Source organism: Anomaloglossus baeobatrachus, chromosome 6, assembly GCF_048569485.1.
Source record: "Anomaloglossus baeobatrachus isolate aAnoBae1 chromosome 6, aAnoBae1.hap1, whole genome shotgun sequence".
Classification (NCBI taxonomy): Eukaryota; Metazoa; Chordata; class Amphibia; order Anura; family Aromobatidae; genus Anomaloglossus; species Anomaloglossus baeobatrachus.
In genome coordinates this window covers 305,552,560-305,574,308 of record NC_134358.1, presented here as the reverse complement: position 1 = coordinate 305,574,308, position 21,749 = coordinate 305,552,560, and the positions used below count along the sequence as shown (strand labels likewise).

Below are 21,749 nucleotides of genomic sequence, written 5' to 3'. Positions count from 1 at the left end.
GGGTGTATTTCCCTTCTGAGTCCTTAGGTGATGTTGACATTACAGTCAAGGGAAATACCGCATCCAGGTGTCCACTTGCCTCAGAGATATCGGACTCTGCGTCCGTGTTGTCACACTCTGCCATGGCTGCCAATACCTTATTTGGCCGATTTGGACGTCTCAGGCAGTCAATCAAGAAATGGTCCGATTGACCGCAATAGAAACACAAAAGCTCACGGAGCCGGTGTTCACGACGTTCGTTGGTCTCTCGCTTTTGCAGAGAGTCCACTTGCATAGGAATGTCCTCGGCCTCCCGTGGCGTCCTGAGAGCGGGTTCTCTGGAAGGAAACGCAAAGTTGGTTACCCGGTTTACAGCTGCCCATTTTTCCTGTCTACGTTCCGTCAAGCGGGTATCAATACGCACACAGTGTTGGAGAAACAGTTCAAAATCCCCTGGAGATTCGGAACGAGCTAACTCGTCCTTGATGGTACCGGACAAACCTTTTCTGAAAACTGACAATAACGCATTGTTTCCCCAGTCGGTGTCTACCACTAACCTCTTGAACTCAGTGGCGTATTCAACGACAGACCGCTTTCCCTGACGTAAGGAAAGGAGAGCCGATTCAGCGGTAGCACGGCGATTCGGATCATCAAACATTTGCGCCATTGCGGTCAGAAAGTCATCCAGGTGATTTAAACGGATATCCGATTCTCTATCATAGGATTAGCCCAAGCCAGTGCTCGTGAGGTTAATAACATGATTATACATAACACTTTTGACCGGTCAGAACGGTAATAATCAGCATGTACATCAAAAAACAGTATACACTGGTTAACAAATCCACGAAACTGACTACGATCACCACTGAAACGAAATGGGGGTAACCTAGGCATACCGGCAGCTGATACGGACGTAGTGGGGACGGCTTCCTGAGCCTCCACTCTGACTTGCAAATCCTGAATAGCCAGTACCTGGTGATCATGGCCCAGCTGTGCCTCCACATCTCTAAGTTTAGTCTGCACCGCCTCCATCTCCTGCTGCAAGGAGTTAATCATGGAAAAAAGCTGATCTACTCGTGTCTCAGTCATTGCCCCAGCGAAATCCTTTTATGGCCTGAGTATAATGTAATACTATTGTATGTACTGAGGATTTCGATTGCGTTAGGGCAATGACAATCAGAGACGAGTTCTTGGTGCAGAAATGTATATAACAGGTAACCAACGATATGTACATAAACGGAACAAAACACAGTAGAACAATAAACACCGGAAATACCTTCCAGGATCGGAGCGAAGGGAATTCCCGGGGCCACGCACCGGACTCCCCCAGGGAGACCACCAAGAGCGAACCCCTATATGGGGACTGTCTGGCAATCACCCCAGAAGGCCTAAATGCGCAGCAGCCGGGACACAAAGGGCCAGAGGTATAGTCCAAAAATGTCCGCACGAGATGAGAGTCCAGAGTGGTTACGAACCGGAAGGAACCGGGCAGAAGTGCTGACCAAAGACGGCAGACGGAGTCCGGGCACAGCTTGATGAGTCCGAGTGAAGTCCAAAGTCGGTGTCGGTTGTTTTTCGGGAGGATCCAAAATGTCAATCAGGAACCAAGAGCAGCAAAGCAGGAGTACACAGCAAGCAGTATACTCAGGCACTGGACTAAGCTTAGAGGCGGCCTTTTAAACAGCTGGACAGGAAGTAGGGCAACAGAACAGCAAACTCCATGTTAACCGAGGGCAAGCTCTTTCAAAAGAGAACTGGAAATCCCGGAAGTCTGACAGGTAACTATGGTGATAGATGGTGAAGGGTCTGCTGCACAAGTCATGCCATCCCCACGACTTGTGTGTCAATCCTCTGTCTGTCCAAGTTCCGCCACTGCTTCTGCCTCCTCCACCTCGTCTGGGTCCTCCTCCTCCACCCCAAGCTTGCCTGGTCAGGCCACCAGCGTTGTAACTGCGCAGAAGGAATCACGCACCCCTCATTACTATGCTGGCAGCAGAGCGCAACGGCATCAGGCGGTCTTTAGCTTGAAATGTCTTGGAAATAAGAGTCACACAGCGGCTGAGTTGTGGGCAGCTCTGGAGACTGAGTTTAATAAATGGTTGTCTCCACTCAACCTGCAGCCTGGTAAGGCCGTGTGCGACAATGCTGCAAACCTGGGTTTGGCCCTTCACCTGGGCAAGGTGACACACGTGCCTTGTATGGCTCCCGTGTTGAACCTTGTTGTCCAGCAATTTTTAACACACTATCCCGGCCTAGATGGCCTTCTGAACAGGGCACGAAAACTGTCTGCTCACTTCCGCCGTTCAACCACCGCTGCTGAGTGACTTGCATCGCTCCAGAAGTCTTTCAGCCTGCCGGTTCATCGCCTGAAATGCGATGTGCCGAGACGCTGGAATTCGACTCTCCACATGTTAGAGCGACTGTGGCAGCACCGTCGAGCCCTGGTACAATACGTCATGACGTATAGCCTGGGCCAACGAGATGCAGAGGTGGGGCAGATCACCCTGATGGAGTGGTCTCAGATCAAGGACCTATGCACCCTTCTGCACAGTTTCAACATGGCGACGAATATGATTAGCGCTGACAATGCCATTATCAGCATGACAATTCCAGTCATTTACATGCTGGAGCACATGTTAAACACTATTCGGAGTCAGGGGGTGGGACAACAGGAAGGGGAGGAACTACAGGAGGATTCATATGTGCAAGACACAACAACATCACCAAGGTCCAGACGTTCATCATCACCAACGCGGCAGGCATGGGACCATGGGGGACAGGGATCAACAAGGGCGCATAGTAGCAGGTGAAATGTTGAGGAAGGTGCAGGAGAACATGAAGAAATGGAGGACGAACTGTCCATGGACATGAAAGACTCAGCGGATGAGGGAGACCTTGGTCAAATTTCTATTGAAAGAGGTTGGGGGGAGATGTCAGAGGAAGAAAGAACGGTTAGCACCTCTATGCCACAAACACAGCGTGGACTTGGTCCGCATGGCTGCGCAAGACACATGAGTGCCTTCTTGCTGCACTACCTCCAACATGACCCTCGTATTGTCAAAATTAGAAGTGATGATGCGTACTGGCTTGCCACACTATTAGATCCCCGTACAAGTCCAAATTTTGTGACATAATTCCAGCCATAGAAAGGGATGCACATATGCAGGAGTATCAGCAGAAGCTGTTACTCGATCTTAGCTCGGCTTTTCCACCAAACAACCGTGGTGCAGGGAGGGAATCTCCCAGTTGTAACTTGACAAACATGGGACGGTCTCGTCATCTTCAACATCTACCCATACCGGTAGCACCGTATCTGGTGCTGGTAACAGCAATTTTATTGAATCTTTTCATAATTTTTTTAGACCATCCTTTGCAAGGCCACCAGAGACAACAAGTCTGACACATAGTCAACGGCTGGAGAAGATGATACAGGAGTATCTCCAAATGAACATCAATGCCATTACTTTGCAAATAGAGCCTTGCTCATTTTGGGCTTCAAATCTTGAAAAATGGCCAGAGCTCTCCACTTACGCCTTGGAGATGTTGTCGTGTCCAGCTGCCAGCGTTGTCTCTGAACGTGTCTTCAGTGCTGCTGGGTGTGTGCTGACAGATAATCGCACGCATCTGTCCAGTTACAATGTGGACAGACTAACATTCATCAAAATGAACAAGTCATGGATCCACAAGGAATTTACTACCCCTGTGTCATCCTGGGGAGAGTAAATGCTTGTGGATTTTGAATGTGCTTGATGCAAATCTGTGAAGTGTACAACTGGGGCACAAGTGCTGCCACTGAAGGGGTGGGTGTGTGTGTGGGGCCCTATTTTTGGAAAAAAGGGAGACTCCGCTTGGAGTAACCCTTGCTTACATTGTTTTTAAAAATGATTCAAGATGAACAGAGCTGGGATCAGGAAAGACTTAGCTACCTACCCCGGTGTCATCCTGGGGACGGTTAAGTATGGCATATTTTTGAATGTGCTTGATGCAAATCTACCTGTGAAGTGTACAACTGGGGCACAAGTGCTGCCACTGAAGGGGTGGGTGTGTGTGTGGCCCAATTTTTGGAAAAAAGGGAGACTCCGCTTGGAGTAACCTTGCGGTGTTTTACATGATTTTAGAAGGGCATGCCATGCCTATATCTGTGTCTCATCCTCTTTTCCTTGTAACGCTGTTTTGTTTTCACATGAAAATTTGTTCTTGTCACTTTCCCATGTGTTTGTGTTGTGTTGTGAGTTGTTTGTCACTTTTTGGACACCTTTGAGGGTGTTTTCTAGGTGTTTTTATGTGTTTGTGATTGCCTCCCATTGTTTCCTATGCGGTTCGAGTGGTTCGCCGAACAAGACCTCCGTTCGGCGAACCGAACTCGAGCCGAACCGCGACCGGTTCGCTCATCTCTAGTCACTAGTCCCAAGAGGTCTCAGGGTTCAGATTTTCTCAGCTTGGGAACCAGAGGGAGGCTTTAAGGATACCTGGGAGAAGGGCCTTATACAATTCTCTAAGATTATCATTGCAATGCTTCTAGAACATGATAGAACTTTAATTAGATAAAGTCCGAACTAACATCAAAACTCTGGAATCCAAATTGGTGGATTTTGATCTAGAACAACAAGTACGGCCCTTTCAAGAAAAATTGAACACTGATTTAGATAAATTTGAAAGAGAAGTGTGCTGCCCCCGTGCCAGCAGCCGCCGCTGCTCGGATCCGGGCCTTCCGGGGTGGTGGCTCGAGGGTCTCCGGACCTGGGCGTCCTGCGGACACTACGAATGAAATGAGGGGATAGGACGCATTTGTACGGGCTGAGCCGTATTAAGTTCGTGACGCCACCCACGGTGTGTGGTGAGGTTGGACACCACCGCTGCTCTTACGGGGCACCCAGGGGGGAGATGTTGTGCAGCAAGTTGTTAACCCCTCCGTGGGCAGGGATGGTGGCCCCGGGACCTGATGGGTTGATGCAGGGAGAAGGGCGACCGCAGAGGGTGCTGGTGTACTCAATTTTAAGAAAACAAACAAGTCTCTGGTAAACCAAGCTGATGGTGGTCGGTGCCCGCAGCCGGCTGCGTTCTGGTCCCCCACCCGGCTGGTGGTCTCTGTCTTTCTCCTGCACTGCTTGAGTAAGGTGGATTTCCTGTGTGTGAAACTTCAGGAGTCCACTCCCGGCTGGATGTTGGCTAAGGAGCCGTGCTCGCAGATGCTGGCCCGTGGGATCTATAGGCCCTGGCGGTGACCTTCTATCCCGAATCGGTGGGCTGTTGTCTTCTATGAGGGACTTTGGGACCTCTAGTCCTGGCCTCAATCGGTTAATTAACCAGTTCCAGTTGCTTCTGGTCCTGGCTTCAGGGTCTGAGTACCCCCTGTGTGCTCCGATTTCCGAGTCGGTTCCCCGGGTCAGTACCTGTGGGCTACAACCCTGTCCTGGTCCACCTCGGTTACACCGAGCCGTCTTCCCGGCTCCAGCAGACGGAGACCGCCGTCTGCCTCCTAGCCAGTGGCACCAGGGCTCCTACCCTGGTATCGGTCAGTCAGCTTCAGGCCTGACAAACAGGCCTGCTCCTCTCTCCAATCCTCACTGAACTTGACTCTCAAGCTATCTGCTGCTTGTCCCGCCCTGGGCTGTCCAGACCCCTGGGTGGGCGTTCACCAACCGCCTGGTCATGCCCACTGGTGTGTCTATCTGTCCCCAAGGGGGGGTGACTAGGGTTTTATATTCGGCTGCTGTCACCTAGTGAGGGAATGGTGTTGTGTGGGGCCTACCTGTGACTACCTGACCCGGCCAGGGCGTCACAGAAGTAATTGAGGGCAAAAAGAAAAAAATTCATAGAGATCAAGAAGACTTTAATAACCAGACTGCCTTTAAGTGGAGACATAAGGGTAATAAAAGGGGTACTTGTCCAAAAAGAACTACCACAGGTCATATTAGCAGTGCTACTACTAGTGATAGCGATTTTTTTAGTATCGGACAACAGCGACACCGACGTCGCATCAGACGGAGTAAGAAGAAATCCAATGAGAACAGGACGAGGATACAGGAATCCAGCCTGGAGGAATATCAACAAGGGGAAACTGAAGTGATTGATGGTGGTATGGTCAACAAGTCGGAAGGTAGGTTATGTGTCATTAACTTATCTGACATCTCACTCACCAAAGATCAAAAATCGGTACTAGAAAAAGGAGCAACATTTTCACCAACCAATAAAGTTGATAAATGTATGCTTATAAAAGATGTGTATTTGTTTTGTTGAAGGCTTGTGTTTCGGGTAATGTATCAACAACGAAAAATAATGGGTACTTTTGATGATCTGGACTGTCAGGTCCTGGAGGATCTCCTGGATCTGCTGAATGAAGCTGAACCATCTTCAGGTATGAAACCTTGCCCACTCAGAAACAAGTCCACAACTTCGCCACCCTTGTCCATGATACCATCTGTACAATTGTTCTTTAAATTGATCAAGGCAGATATAATGAAACTGCCCGATGGAGCACATATGGGCCACAATTTAAGTGCTGGTGAAAGAAGAGCTATAACAGAATTGAGTGAAAATAGAACAATTGTAATCAAAGAAGCGGACAAGGGTGGTAATGTTGTATTGTGGCCCATGGAAATGTATCTTGATGAGGCAAAAAACAACTGACAAATACAAGCTTTTATTGCAAACTACCTTCTGATCCTACCTCAGTATTCCAGACAAAATTTGTGAAATTATTGGACGCAGCTATGGAGATGGGCACTATCACGAAGAAAGAAAAGGAGTTTCTCTGGGTCCCTAAACCAATCGTGGCAACATTTTACCTCTTACCCAAGGTACATAAAAGACCTGCACCATCCACCTGGGCGCCCGATAGTTTCAGGCATTGGTAGTTTGTGCGAAAAAGCTGGAGCTTACCTGGACTATTTCCTGCAACCTCTAGTACAGGGGCTCCCATCACACACTAGAGACACAACACACTTTATCCAGAGTATTAAAAACATCAACCTTCTGGAGTTGTTACATGTGATGTGGAGTCCCTTTACTCAAATATTTCACATCAGGATGGGATTAAAGCGGTGGAATATTTCTTAGATCTTCAGGTAAATTCGGACAGACTACATGACTCGTTCCTAGTGGATCTTCTGAATTTTGTGCTTCTACACAACTATTTTGTATTTGATGGAACGTTCTATCGACAGGTATCGGCATGGCCATGGGTGCGCGATGCACACCTTCAGTGGCAAATTTATTCCTTGGATGGTGGGAAGCTAAAATTGTCTACCCCTTGGCGCAATTCTCCAATAACATACTAGGATGGCTGAGATTCATAGATGACGTGGCTTTTTTATGGCGTGGTACTGAGGAAGAGTGTAGAGAATTTCTGTTGTCCTTAAATAACAACCCATATAACATCTTTCTTACCTTTACAATTTTGTCAACAGGTGGAACTTTTTTGGATTTAAATTTAACTGTCAATAATGGACAATTGCAAACAGATCTCTACCGGAAGCCCACAGCGACAAATGGATTGTTAAATTTTACAAGTTTTCACCCGTAACATCTTAAAAAGGTATCCCTGTGGGGCAATATTTACGGGTTAGGTGTAATTGTACATCAGAACAAAATTTCCAAATACAGGCCCGTAAACTTACAAACCGATTTATCCAACGTGGTTATCCCAGGAAAACTCTGTCACGTGCATATGAGGGTGCTAGAGGTCACTCACAGGAGTCTTTGCTTATTCCCAGGACATGACGAGAGGACCAAGAAATCAGGATAACAACCAATTTCCATAACCAATGGAAGGAGTTTGGCAATATTGTCATGAACCATTGGAAGATCCTTAAAGTAGACCCTAGGACACGCGACATTGTGGGCGATCGAGCATTAATCACGGCGAAAAAAATACCGAACCTCAGAGACCGCTTGGTGAACAGCCATTTTGTCAGGCCTACCCATTGTTTGGGATGAGGATTTACCACAAAAGGCTCATTTCCATCCGGTGAGTGCAATGTCTGCCCCTATATGCCCCCTACCCGAGAAACATTCAATCACCCGAATAATGGAAGTGAACATAGGTTGAGGTTTTTTATTAATTGTAAGATGACATGTGTAATTTATGCGATCATATGCTCCTGTCATAATATCTATGTGGGAGAAATGACACAGGAGTTAAGAAAACGCATACAAAAACACATCTCAACAATTAATTTAGCCTCAACTGACCTTTTGAAAGGCAAAAAGATCACGCCCATTGCTTCACATTTTCTCTCCTGTCATCGGGGTAAACCAAATGGGCTGAGGGTGATTGGATTGGATTGGATAAAACCGGACATTAGGGGAGGGAACATAACAAAGCAAATACTTGAAGTGGCCGCAGGTCTGACCGCGGCTGAGTTCCCATAATCTGCGCCAACAAAATCCCCATGCTCAGATTTTATGCAAGGGTACATTTCTTTACTGGTAAACATTTCAATAACACACGCAGCTGGCTTAGCAGCACACATAATCAGAGTTTGCTATACGGGTCTCTAACTTCGGACACACGGCACAGAACACAAAAAAAACAGCAATGGTAACCAAGAGTTCTGTCCCTGACTTGCCCTATGGGTTATATTACCAGTCCAAAACACAAGGAGGGAGGGCTCCCACGTAGCAGGCCTGGGCTCCGGGTAAACAGCGGCGACTCCAAGGAGCAGAGATGGGGAAATCTTCAGCCCTCTCGCCAGAGGACTAGCTTACAGTCTCTTGTTATGGAGGAAGGAGACGGTCCAGAGGTCCCTTGAGTCCAGGATCACCTCTGCAGCAGTTCTGGCAATCCCTCACACGTCAGCGATGAGGGCAGTCCGAGGCATGTCTGTTCAGGTACAGCTCCAGTAGCTCAGTGTCTTTTTCCCCGCACTTTTTTCCTGTACAACCAGTCCCTGTGGGAGGGGGATCAGATTTTACAGCGTCCGCCCCTCGAGCAATTTCAGCACTTGTCCACAAGGTGGCAGCATCATCCTGTGTAATGTCAGTCTCCATGTCTTTTTCAGCCACAACACAGTGAGAGTTGTTCGCCTCGTTACATATCCCCCCACTGAAAGGTTGGCAGTCCCTGTCAACATTTACAGGCTCCAGGGCAGCGAGGACTGAGGCTGTGGCAGGGGGAGGCTGAGAAGCGGGCCATACATACTGGTCCCTATAAGACTGCCCAGGAGGAACCCCGGCAGTGGTGTGGGTAGTACGCCGCAGAGGTTGATTTCCCTCCACTCTATCACCGGTTACACTCTCTACCTCCGTCAGTTCCCTAGAGAGAGGGCCAGTCTGCGCAGGCGGGTAACCAGTCCCGGAGTCAACAAGGTCACTATGCTGAGTAATGTCAATGGTGTCAGTCATGTCAGCAGTGTCGTCCTCACCGGGTACTGTGGTCAGGGAGTCAGGCTGGGATCGGCAGGGGCGCAACATATTCCGGTGCAAGGTGCGAGAGTTGCCGCTATCTTCGCCACAGACTCTGTACACATGACCATCAGGGTAGGGGCGCTCAACTACCCGATAGACTTCAGCTTCCCACTTAGCTCGGAGTTTTCCTTGAGGCTTCTTAATACGAACCAGGACTAGCTGTCCTACTTCTAAGGGTTCTTCCTGTACGGAGAGCGGGTCAGCATGTCTCTGGCCCCGGATTTGTTGGCCTACCAGTCGGTATACAGTTTCCATCTTCTGACGATGAGTGTGTAGCCAGGATGGATAGGTACCGCCGGTATTTTTTTCAGGACTGGTCAGGTTTAGGTCGTGGACCCCTTTTCCTGGGCAGCCAAAGAGAAGGGTGTGTGGGGTAAAACCCGTCACGGAGTGGACTTGATTGTTGTAGGCCCACACTAGATCCGGGAGGAATTGGGGCCATTGGTCTTTCTTGTCATCGGCTAAGGTGCAGATCAACTGGAGTAGAGTCCGGTTAAAGCGCTCACACGCACCATTCCCCTGTGGGTGGTAAGGGGTGGTTCTGGACTTCTGGATCCCATACATCCGATGCAGCTCCTCGATAATTTGACCTTCAAAACAAGCCCCCTGATCAGAGTGCAACCTCTCCGGACACCCATAGACCTGGATGAACTGTCGACAGATGGCCCGCGCAGCTGACTCGGCAGTCTGATCTTTGGTAGCAACAGCAACTGCGAATTTTGTGAAATGGTCTACCATAACCAGACAGTATTGGCAGCCACCACTCGCCGTCCCAATTGACAGGTAGTCCACCATCAACAGCTCAAGGGGCCGGGATGTCTCAACTGTTTGGACAGGTGCACGCTGTTCAGCGGACTTGTAAAGCTCACAGGTGCGACAGGCTTGGCAGACATCTTCAACCAGCTTGCGGAGTCCCGGACAGTAGATGGACTGTTGGACCCACCGGAAGGTCTTGTCTATTCCAAAGTGGCCGTTCCTCTTGTGTGCTTCTCCCACCATCTCACGGGCCATTTGGGCCGGCACTACAACCTGTAGGCACTCCGCCAGCATGTGGGATAGGAAGATCCTCCGGTATAGCACTCCTTCCCTCAGAATCAGATGATCCCATTGGCTGAGCAGGGTCAGGGTACTGGTGGACAGTCGTGACCACGTGTCAGAGGACGGCTTCTGCTGCTGCTTCACCCATTGTTTGAGTAGGGCACATTCAGCATTCCGGTCCTGGATTCTGCACCATTCCTGTGGGTACAGTGGGGACCCTACTGGAGTGCCAGCCTCATCCACAGCACACTGGCGGCAATCCATCATCTGCCGGGCTAATCTTGCGAAGTCAGGCATCTCGTCTCCTTCCAGCTCTTCGTCCCGGTCCTAAGTGGGCGAGGGGGATGTCCTTCTGGACAGGCTGTCCGCATTCTGATTTTCAGCCCCAGCTCTATATTTAATTTTGTAGTTAAACTTGGAGAGCCGAGCCACCCATCGCTGCTCTATAGCCCCAAGTTTCGCATTTTCTAAGTGGGCCAAAGGGTTGTTGTCCGTCAGGACTAGTACTTCTGTCCCCGTCAGATATCCGGCAAATTTCTCAGTCATTGCCCACATCAAGGCCAACAGCTCCAGCCGGAATGAACTGTAATTGGTGGGATTCTTTTCACCTTCATGTAGGGACCTACTGGCATAGGCTACAATGCGTTCCTTGCCTTCTTGTACCTGTGAGAGTACTGCCCCCAGACCCTGTAGGCTGGCGTCAGTATGTAATTGAAAGGGCAGGGTGTAATCTGCATATGCCAGGATGGGGGATGACGTCAAGGCACCCTTTAGAGCTTGGAAGGACTCTTCTTGGGTAGGCCCCCAATTGATGCGGCGTCCTCTGGGACTGTTGGTGGTCCCTCGAAGCAGGTCGTGCAGTGGTGCGGCAAGCCGGGCGAAGTTCTTGACGAACCGACGGTAGTAGCCTGCCAGTCCCAGGAAAGCCCTGACCTCCTTGACAGTTGTGGGCTGGGGTCAGTCCCGTACGGCGGCTATTTTTTCCGGCGATGGTTGTACACCTTCGGCCGAGATCCTGTGGCCCAGGTAATCAATCTCCTGCTGTAGAGGACGGCACTTGCTGGGTTTCAACTTCAAGCCATGTTCCCTTAACCTCTGGAACACGCGGCTCAGGTTCTGTAGATGTTCTTCGAACGTTGCTGAATAGACCACAATGTCATCAAGGTAGATGAGGGTGAAGTCGAAATTGAAGTCTCCCAAGCAGCGCTCCATCAGCCTCTGGAAAGTTCCCGGCGCGTTGTTCAGGCCGAAGGGCATCCTGTCAAACTCGTACAGGCCCATGGGTAGGATGAAAGCGGTCTTTTCTCTGTCCTTTTCGCTCATGGGTACCTGCCGATAGCCGCTGGCCAGATCCAGGGAGGAAAAGTACTTGGCTTTCTTCAGAGCAGTCAGGGATTCTTCGATCCTCGGCAAAGGGTATGAGTCCCGGGTGGTGCAAGCATTCAGGCGGCGGTAGTCCACACAGAACCTCAGGGATCCGTCTTTCTTTTTAACTATTACCACCGGTGCAGCCCAGGGGCTCTGGCTCTCTCGTACCACTCCGGCATGGAGCATGGAATTCAGGAGGCTTTTCACTTCTTGGTATTGCTGGGGTGGTATCTGCGAGTATCTCTCACGGACAGGAGAAGCGTTACCCGTAGGGATCTCATGTTGGATACTGGTGGTGCATCCAAAGTCGGTGTCATGCCGGGCAAAGGACGCCTGATGTTCCTGTAGTAGTTTTTCCACCTGTGACACTTCCTGTTTAGAGTATTGGGATGTATCCAGCTGACACTTCTCTAGCAGCTCCTTTCCAGCTTCAGTGTCATCTGTGGTGGTGGCCATGGCGGAGACAGTCACTGTCCAGTCTCCCTCTGTCGATGGGGCAAACTGGAGGGGGCCCCTGGGATTCACCTCTGTAGGTAGGGCGTAGACTCTGGCGAGCTGTGTCCCTGCTTCTAGGTCGACGCCTACTCTAGCCGTATTGCTCAGACGGACAGGGATCCTTCCCCTCTTCACGACAGCCAGAGTGCGAGCGACTAATGGGTTCAGTTTTCCCTCCCTCGGGGTTTGCGGCTCAATCAGTACCTCCACGCCTTCAAGCGGTCTTGTGGTGCTAAGGGGTAGCGAGATAATTGTCTCCTTTTCAGCCGGTAAGGTGATCCTAGTGTGGCGAGGCACGGTGATAGTGGCTATGGGCCGTTGTTCCTCTGCCATTTGCTGTAGGCTGCAGGCCCGAACCACTCTTCGGAATGCTCGGCGGGTGGCCCCGTGTGTGGTAACTTCCTGCCAGTACTTGGGTCCCCGCTTGGTAAACAATACCAGGTCCAGGTCTTTCAGGATGTTCATCCCAATAATCATGGGCGTTTCCGAACCGAAGCCTTCTTTGACCACGATTATCCCCCTCTTCCCGTGTCCTGTCCACACATTTCGGTGCTCATCCAAGCTACTCCCGTTACTGGAATGGGTAGATTAGAGATGGTGGACACCTGGGATCCAGTATCCATTAGTCCTTGCTCGGCAACCCCCTCTAGCATTGATTTCAGTGTAGGGCTGTTTGATGCAAGCTTGCTCCTTTTGTTGGCTCCTTTTCTCCGTGGTCTTCCCGGTCGAGTGAGCCTCCTCAGCCGGGGTGTCTAGTTTAAAGGTGCCCGCTGTTGAGAGGCATGGCTTGGCGGTTCTAGTGAATAGGCCTGGGGTTCCATCCGCTGTTTCGAGTGAAACTCCACTTGCTGGGGTGTTTGAGAGTCCATTCGATGGAACGGCTGCGGGTCGGGTTGGAAGGAGTTCTGGGGGCAACGGTTTGCTCTGTGATGGGGGTCACCACATGTCCAGCACTTTCCCATAGGCCGGCTAGGTTGCCGTCTCACTTGCCTATCCGCCTGTTGGTCTAATGTGAGCTGCAGCACCTGCTTCTGTAAATCCGCCACCATCTGCTTCAGTTCCTCCGTGTCGCTGTTCGGAGTATTTGTACTGTACATGGATCTGCAAGTAGCGGTATAAGTCTCTGTTCCCATAACAGGTCCCCTAGAACGTTCTATGGCTTCTTGTTTAACCTCAGCAAACGTAAGGGCTGAATTTATCCGGAGTAAGTCCTGCAATGAGCGGTTGAGATACGGATCTCTCAGTCCTATTACGAATTGGTCCCTCAGCACCAGGTCGCGGGAGGATGTACCAGCTAGATTTTCTCCATTTTTGCAGGCTTGTTCCAGCAGTACTTGGAGGGCGTTCGCATATCGGGAATGTCCTCCCACTCGAGTGTGTACGCTGGAAGAACATGTAGCGCAGTGTTCCCAGGTATCTGGTCGTCCCATAGGTGTTCTCTAGCACCCGCACCAAGTCATCTAATGTACGCTGGCCCCTAACCGTCTCCAGTCTGACCGTCGTCCATGCCTCCCCCTCCAGCGTTAGCATAGCCATTTCTGCTAAGGTCTTAGGATCAACATTATACATTTCCCCCACTAACCTAAGTTGTTCCGCCCATTCAGGTACAGGGTAATTCCGTCCATTAAACTTTCTCACTTGATTTACAATAGACGCCAGAGGAGCTGTCTGACTATAAGCTACCACCGGAAGGGGATTTTGCTGGTCACAGATCCTGCCGACTACGCCAGATGAAGTGGCCGCAGGTCTGACCGCAGCTGAGTTCCCATAATCTGCGCCAACAAAATACCCACGCTCAGATTTTATGCAAGGGTACATTTCTTTACTGGTAAACATTTCAATGACACACGCAGCTGGCTTAGCAGCACACATAATCAGAGTTTGCTATACGGGTCTCTAACTTCGGACACACGGCACAGAACACAAAAAAAACAGCAATGGTAACCAAGAATTCTGTCCCTGACTTGCCCTATGGGTTATATTACCAGTCCAAAACACAAGGAGGGAGGGCTCCCACGTAGCAGGCCTGGACTCCGGGTAAACAGCGGCGACTCCAAGGAGCAGAGATGGGGAAATCTTCAGCCCTCTCGCCAGAGGACTAGCTTACAGTCTCTTGTTATGGAGGAAGGAGATGGTCCAGAGGTCCCTTGAGTCCAGGATCACCTCTGCAGCAGTTCTGGCAATCCCTCACACGTCAGCGATGAGGGCAGTCCGAGGCAGGTCTGTTCAGGTACAGCTCCAGTAGCTCAGTGTCTTTTTCCCCGCACTTTTTTCCTGTACAACCAGTCCCTGTGGGAGGGGGATCAGATTTTACAGCGTCCGCCCCTCGAGCAATTTCAGCACTTGTCCACAAGGTGGCAGCACCATCCTGTGTAATATCAGTCTCCATGTCTTTTTCAGCCACAACACAGTGAGAGTTGTTCGCCTCGTTATATACTTAGACTAGAATCCCGCTGGATTTGGGGTTTAAATAGTGTTTCACCAAGCGGCCTGAATGAAGAATTGTTATTCACAGGCTTTTTGGGATGATGAATTTGATTCGCCCTATATCTTTCTTGGTGATGACGTCTTTTCTCCAATCTTTTTCTCTAAAAATCCCCCCATTTTCCTCCCCCCTCCCTCTTTTTTCCTACAGTGAAAAACCTACATAAGAAAATAAGTGAAGAGGTATATTTTGAGGATGAGACCTCTGGGATGGAAGATTCGCACAGAATTTGATGGAACAAAAGACACTTCCGTCTACAAAAACCAACTCTGATTTAATACATGTCTGTTTATTAGATATATATGTCTGACCCCTTGATATGTATGTATACATATATAAAAAATATTACTGGGAGAAGATGGGAACCTCCCCTTTTGGAAGTCATCTTTAAAAAATGGTTTATTACGTATAACCAACAACAATTATTCGTATCTCGATTGATAATAATCATCTATTCTTGTATACACTAATTTATATAAATTTCTTGTAACAATAACAATTTATTGTCTTGGTGGATTATACATATATAGGGGTAACAATAGAAAAAATCTTCTTATTTATGAGGTTTCATAGAAAAAATCTTTCTCTTTATGATGTTTCATGATATCTATAAATAGAGGTCTTATACGGAAAAACTAATAAAATTTAAAAATTCAAAACCTTTTGAATAATTACAATCTTTTCATATCTATATGTACATATAAAAAGGTAGAAAAATACTAATACTAATTTAGTTTTTACGTCATGACAGGCAGGAGGTTCTTTTGGATGATTGAAAAAAAAAATATATGGAACTACGGTACTAAAGGGGGCTTTACACGGTAGCGATATCGCTAGCAATTTCTAGCGATAGCGAGCGTGTAAGTACCCGCCCCCGTCGCGCATGCGATTGTTTGTGATCGCTGCCGTAGCGAACATTATCGCTACGCAGCGTCACACATACTTACCTGGTCGGCGTCGGCGCTGTGACTGCCGAACAATCCCTCCTTCAAGGGGGAGGGACGTTCGGCATCACAGCAACGTCACCGCAACGTCACTAAGCGGCCGGCCAATCAAAGCAGAGGGGCGGAGATGAGCAGGACGTAACATCCCGCCCACCTCCTTCCTTCCTCATTGCGGCCGGCGGCAGGTAAGGAGACGTTCCTCGCTCATGCGGTGTCACACATAGCGATGTGTGCTGTCGCATGAGCGATGAACCACAACGCTAAACAACCCTTACCGATTTTTGACTTTGGGACGACCTCTCCATGGTGAACGATTTTCACCATTTTTGAGGTCGCCTAAGGTCGCTGGTAAGTATTACACGCTGCGATATCGTTAATGACGCCGGATGTGCGTCACTAACAACTTGACCCCGGCGACCAAACATTAACGATATCGTAGCGTGTAAAGCCCCCTTTACTTCATAGATTAATATCTGCATATCTTCTATAATTGTTAAGTTGGTTTAAGAATGTTAAAATTGAAGGTGTCTGTTCTGAAAATTTTGTAAAAGAGCTCTATTCAATAAGATAATGTGAATCTTTTATCTTGGGGTTTCATGCTCTGATATATGGTGAACGTATATTTACATCTATTTACTGTATATATAAGTGGGTGTATTTGAGGACTTCCTTGATCGCCACCATGTGTTCATAATAAGTATTACCATGGTTTCAGTGATATAAACACAAATGAGATGATTTAAATTATATTTCTAATAATCTAAAATATAAACATCTAAGGTGAAATACTTTGTAAAATATCCTGTATTACTCTTTACATGTTGATCTGGATATAAGTGTATGGGCACACGGGGCTGTAAATAGAGGAAATTAAAGTGAAAGGAAAAGAGCGCTGCTTAGTACTCGTCTGGATATTGTGAATGTAAAGTACCTTTGTGAATTCCACTATTAATCATATTGCGTAGATACACGCATGCGCAGTAGGTAGATGTTTCCAACACATGTGTATGGGGGATTTCCTGACGCCGATTAGCTGGAGGACAGCATTACACACCGGTATTGTTTAAACTTTTGATTTTTCTGTCTATATATATGTATGTCAGTAACTGCTCTATACACCTCCATCCCCTGATGAAGTTCTTTATTGAACGACATGCGTAGGGCTTGGTGTTTTAATCACCACCACTATTTGCAGGCTCTGTTTATCCTGGGTGATTTAATAGCTGAGAATATATGGCTGCTTTCTATGGGTTATCTCCTCCCAGGTATATTTTTGGATAGGGTTGCTGTATCTACTGATGTATATACTGATGTATTCTATATATAACCTTATTGGAATTGATTATTCTTATGCATTTTGCTGCTATTTGATTGCTGCTATATTTCTATACCCTGGCCAGGTCTGCATAGTGCACAAGGGCATATTTCTTTGCAGCAACTAAGGTATTTGGATTAGGATTAGTGTTGAACGGACTGCCAATAATCCGGGTCCGGCATCGTGTCTGGGTCGGACTCGGATCTGCCGCTCAAACCGCGCAGATCCGGATTTTGCCGGTCTGGGTCCGCTCAACACTAGGATATTTTTGCGGATTGAAAACCTGCACTAATTTTGCACTTGTATGCCTTGATATGAGATTTAACATTTTTGTGCACAATATTATTGTGAGGGTGGCTTTTCTGATTTTAAATGTTTTTATGCTTAAAATCAATAACATTTTGTAATTTTTATTAATATTCTGTGAGTTGAGTGCTTTTGGGTCCATGCTTTTTCTTCTTGATTGTTATGCCATTATGGACTAGCGCCCTCACTGATTGCCATATAATGGTTATATCAGCTGTGCATTCCAATTTTCTTGTTTAGTGTTGCCTGGTTCCTTGACACATACAGTGATTTTTCATCGATGCAAAAGAAATTTTGTCTGGATTTATTGAACGTAGTGTTACATTATAATTTTTTCATGTTTTAAGATCAATTTTATATCCAGAAAAAGGGCACAGTGATGGGCTCAAATGTCGCACCACCTTATGCGAATATTTTTATGACGTATTTCGAATCGGTGCACGTATATACTCATTTCACTTTTCAGAATCACATTTTGATGTATAAAAGGTTCTTAGATGACATTTTTATAATTTTTACAGGATCTCAGACAGTATTTAATGATTTATTTCATTACATGAACACTAGGGTAGAAGGTTTAACCGTCACCCAACATATTGACACTTTCAGTATAAGATTTTTAGACACGCTTATAAAGATAGACCCCTTAGGGAACGTTACTTCTGATCTATACGTTAAACCGACGGACAGGAATAGTTTACTGCACTACACGAGTAGCCATCCGCAGCACTTGAAGAACTCATTGCCTATTTCCCAACATAAACAGGTAAGAAGGTTAGTTTCCAGATATGATCAACGTGAATTAAGACATAAAAAAATGACTGATAAATTTCTAGAGTGAGGTTATCCTTTACCTGTAGTTAATTCTGCCTATTATAAAAATCAATGGATCTCTCATAAGAACAAAAGAGAAGGACCATTCATTACCTGTGTAAACACCTATCATCCTTATCATCCTATTATAAAAGGTATCATCCTGAAACATTGGCAGGTACTACATAGATCCTATCCTCATATATAAGAATTTGCCTCTCCTCCCCTCTTTAGTCACAAAAGATCTCCAAATCTTAGAGATTTATTGGTGAGGGCTGATATTGGGTCGACGGCCCTTAAATCTAGACAAACATTTTTATCCACACCAAAACAAGGAAATTATCCATGTCTCCATTGTCCTCACTGTTCCAATATAATCAAGGGAAACCAATTTACATATCCAAGAACCAGAAAGTTTTTTTACATAAAGGATTTTTTTCACAATGGGATACTTCATATGTTATCTATCTGATTAAGTGTCCGTGCGGTCTCGGGTATGTTGGCGAGACCAGGGCAACATATCCGAGACCGCATTGGAAAACATAAGTCTATGATTAGATGTAAATTGGTCATGTTACCCATTCCCCAACATTTCATTAAGTGTGGACATATGATTTCCCAACTGAGATTTCAAGTTTTAGAGCACATTCCACCGTTGAGACGTGGAGGGGATACGGTTAAAAAACTCAAAGAAAGGGAATCCTTTTGGATTCACACACTTAACACCCTCTCCCCTTACGGTCTCAACAGAGAATATGATATCTTTTAGATAGGATGTGGAGATTATGAGGTCCATCATCCTTACCTTTCTTAATGATATATTTACAGTCATATGAAAAAGTTTGGGCACCCCTATTAATGTTAACCTTTTTTCTTTATATCAATTTGGGTTTTTGCAACAGCTATTTCAGTTTCATATATCTAATAACTGATGGACTCAGTAATATTTCTGGATTGAAATGAGGTTTATTGTACTAACAGAAAATGTGCTTTCCGCATTTAAACAAAATTTGACCGGTGCAAAAGTATGGGCACCCTTATCAATTTCTTGATTTGAACACTCCTAACTACTTTTTACTGACTTAATAAAGCACTAAATTGGTTTTGTAACCTCATTGAGCTTTGAACTTCATAGGTAGGTGTATACAATCATGAGAAAAGGTATTTAAGGTGGCCACTTGCAAGTAGTTCTCCTATTTGAATCTCCTATGAAGAGTGGCATCATGGGCTCCTCAAAACAACTCTCAAATGATCTGAAAACAAAATTATTCAACATAGTTGTTCAGGGGAAGCATACAAAAAGCTGTCTCAGAGATTTAAACTGTCAGTTTCCACTGTGAGGAACATAGTAAGGAAATGGAAGAACACAGGTACAGTTCTTGTTAAGCCCAGAAGTGGCAGGCCAAGAAAATATCAGAAAGGCAGAGAAGAAGAATGGTGAGAACAGTCAAGGACAATCCACAGACCACCTCCAAAGACCTGCAGCATCATCTTGCTGCAGATGGTGTCAATGTGCATCAGTCAACAATACAGCGCACGTTGCACAAGGAGAAGCTACATGGGAGAGTGATGCGAAATAAGCTGTTTCTGCAAGCACGCCACAAACAGAGTTGCCTGAGGTATGCAAAAGCACATTTGGACAAGCCAGTTACATTTTGGAAGAAGGTCCTGTGAACTGATGAAACAAAGATTGAGTTGTTTGGTCATACAAAAAGGCGTTATGCATGGAGGCAAAAAAACCACGGCATTCCAAGAAAAGCACATTGCTACCCACAGTAAAATTTGGTGGAAGTTCCATCATGCTTTGGGACTGTGTGGCCAATGCCGGCACCGGGAATCTTGTTAAAGTTGAGGGTCGCATGGATTCAACTCAGTATCAGCAGATTCTTAACAATAATGTGCAAGAATCAGTGACGAAGTTGAAGTTACGCAGGGGATGGATATTTCAGTAAGAAAATGATCCAAAACACCGCTCCAAATCTACTCAAGCATTCATGCAGAGGAACAATTACAATGTTCTGGAATAGCCATCCCAGTCCCCAGACCTGAATATCATTGAAAATCTGTGGGATGATTTGAAGTGTGCTGTCCATGCTCGGCGACCATCAAACTTAACTGAACTGGAATTGTTTTGTAAACAGGACTGGTCAAATATACCTTCATCCAGGATCCAGGAACTCATTAAAAGCTACAGGAAGCAACTAGATGCTGTTATTTTTGCAAAAGGAGGATCTACAAAATATTAATGTCACTTTTATGTTGAGGTGCCCATACTTTTGCACCGGTCAAATTTTGTTTAAATGCGGATTGCACGTTTTCTGTTTGTACAATAAACCTCATTTCAATCCAGAAATATTACTCAGTCCATCAGTTGTTAGCTATATGAAACTGAAATAGCTGTTGCAAAACCCTAAATTGTTATAAAGAAAAAAGGTTAACATTAATAGGGGTGCCCAAACTTTTTCATATGACTGTATGTATACATTTAAATTCATTAATCATATTATGCTTGATAAATGGTTAGGACAATGTTGGCAAAAGGAGATACGATTTATGTGTAGATACCTTATTACGATAATTCTTGTATTAATAGTCATGATTATAGAGTGATTTTATAATGTAGGAAACTTCTCAATACGCTCATATGTTGATAAGTTCTCCCCCTTTCTCTTTTCAGACACAGTGACAAAAAGCACCGCTTCTCACCAGAGCCTCTGCAGTTCTAATTCACTAGCACACAGAAACTGTGACAGCGCATGCGCGCACTTCCGGGTGTCACTGCCCGCGCGTAGCGTGCGTTCCATACACTCTAGCAACTTGCGGTCCAAATAGCAGGAAATCGTTAGTAATGCCCGCCCATCCTCAGCATTTAAACCCCACCACGTTCACATACTCGCACACTTCACCGCTGATCACCGGCCACACAGGTAATGCTTTCGATTCATCTTTATCTTTTCTCCTTGATTACTAGACACGTTAATGGTATGTTATTAATATATATACCTTTTCAGTCTGAAACCAAGATCTTATTCTATGGGTAAATATGACATCTCTTCCTGATCCCTTTTTTATATATAAAAAGTGAGGTATAATCCTATGTTTATTTTCTTCTACTACTAGCCTCTTATAGCGGTTTCCATTAACAACACTCCCCTTTTTGGAATCCCTTAAACAAATTGTCAGTTTTATCTCTTTCATTAGAGGTAGGCAAGTAATCTTTATACAAAAGAACTTCTATGATTTTTATTGTTGCATGATGTTTTATTTATTTTCATATACACATGGATTGTTTCCCATAGGACTAGATACTGCAATCCAATGAATAGTCTTGTGTTTCTTTATTAAAACGGAGCCTTTTGCCCAAAAGAACATCTAATAGGTATGTTATTACCATTTCAGTTCTCTTTTATACACATGATAGCTTTGATCTTTATATGTGGGCATCATTCTTATAGATATATCCTGATTTGAAGTACGCCTGATGTTCTTCTTGTATTTAAAGGGAACCTGTCTTCAGAAATTTAACTTGAAACCTAAAAGCTTCCCCCTCTGCAGCTCCTGGGCTGCATTCTAGCAAGGTTCCTGTACTTTTTGTGGC

General features: G+C 46.3%; 1 protein-coding gene across 1 annotated transcript in view; it reads left to right on the top strand.

Moving 5' to 3' along the window:
* LOC142243898 (NFX1-type zinc finger-containing protein 1-like) overlaps positions 1 to 20,837 on the top strand; it is a 312,672-nt gene extending 291,835 nt beyond the window's left edge. Inside the window, exons 29-32 of the mRNA XM_075316094.1 lie at positions 6,222 to 6,337; positions 6,655 to 6,779; positions 7,008 to 7,145; positions 20,829 to 20,837. Coding sequence (XP_075172209.1) covers positions 6,222 to 6,337; positions 6,655 to 6,779; positions 7,008 to 7,145; positions 20,829 to 20,837 — 388 coding nt within the window. The remainder of the gene's footprint in view (positions 1 to 6,221; positions 6,338 to 6,654; positions 6,780 to 7,007; positions 7,146 to 20,828) is intronic.
* Positions 20,838 to 21,749: the final 912 nt, after the last annotated feature.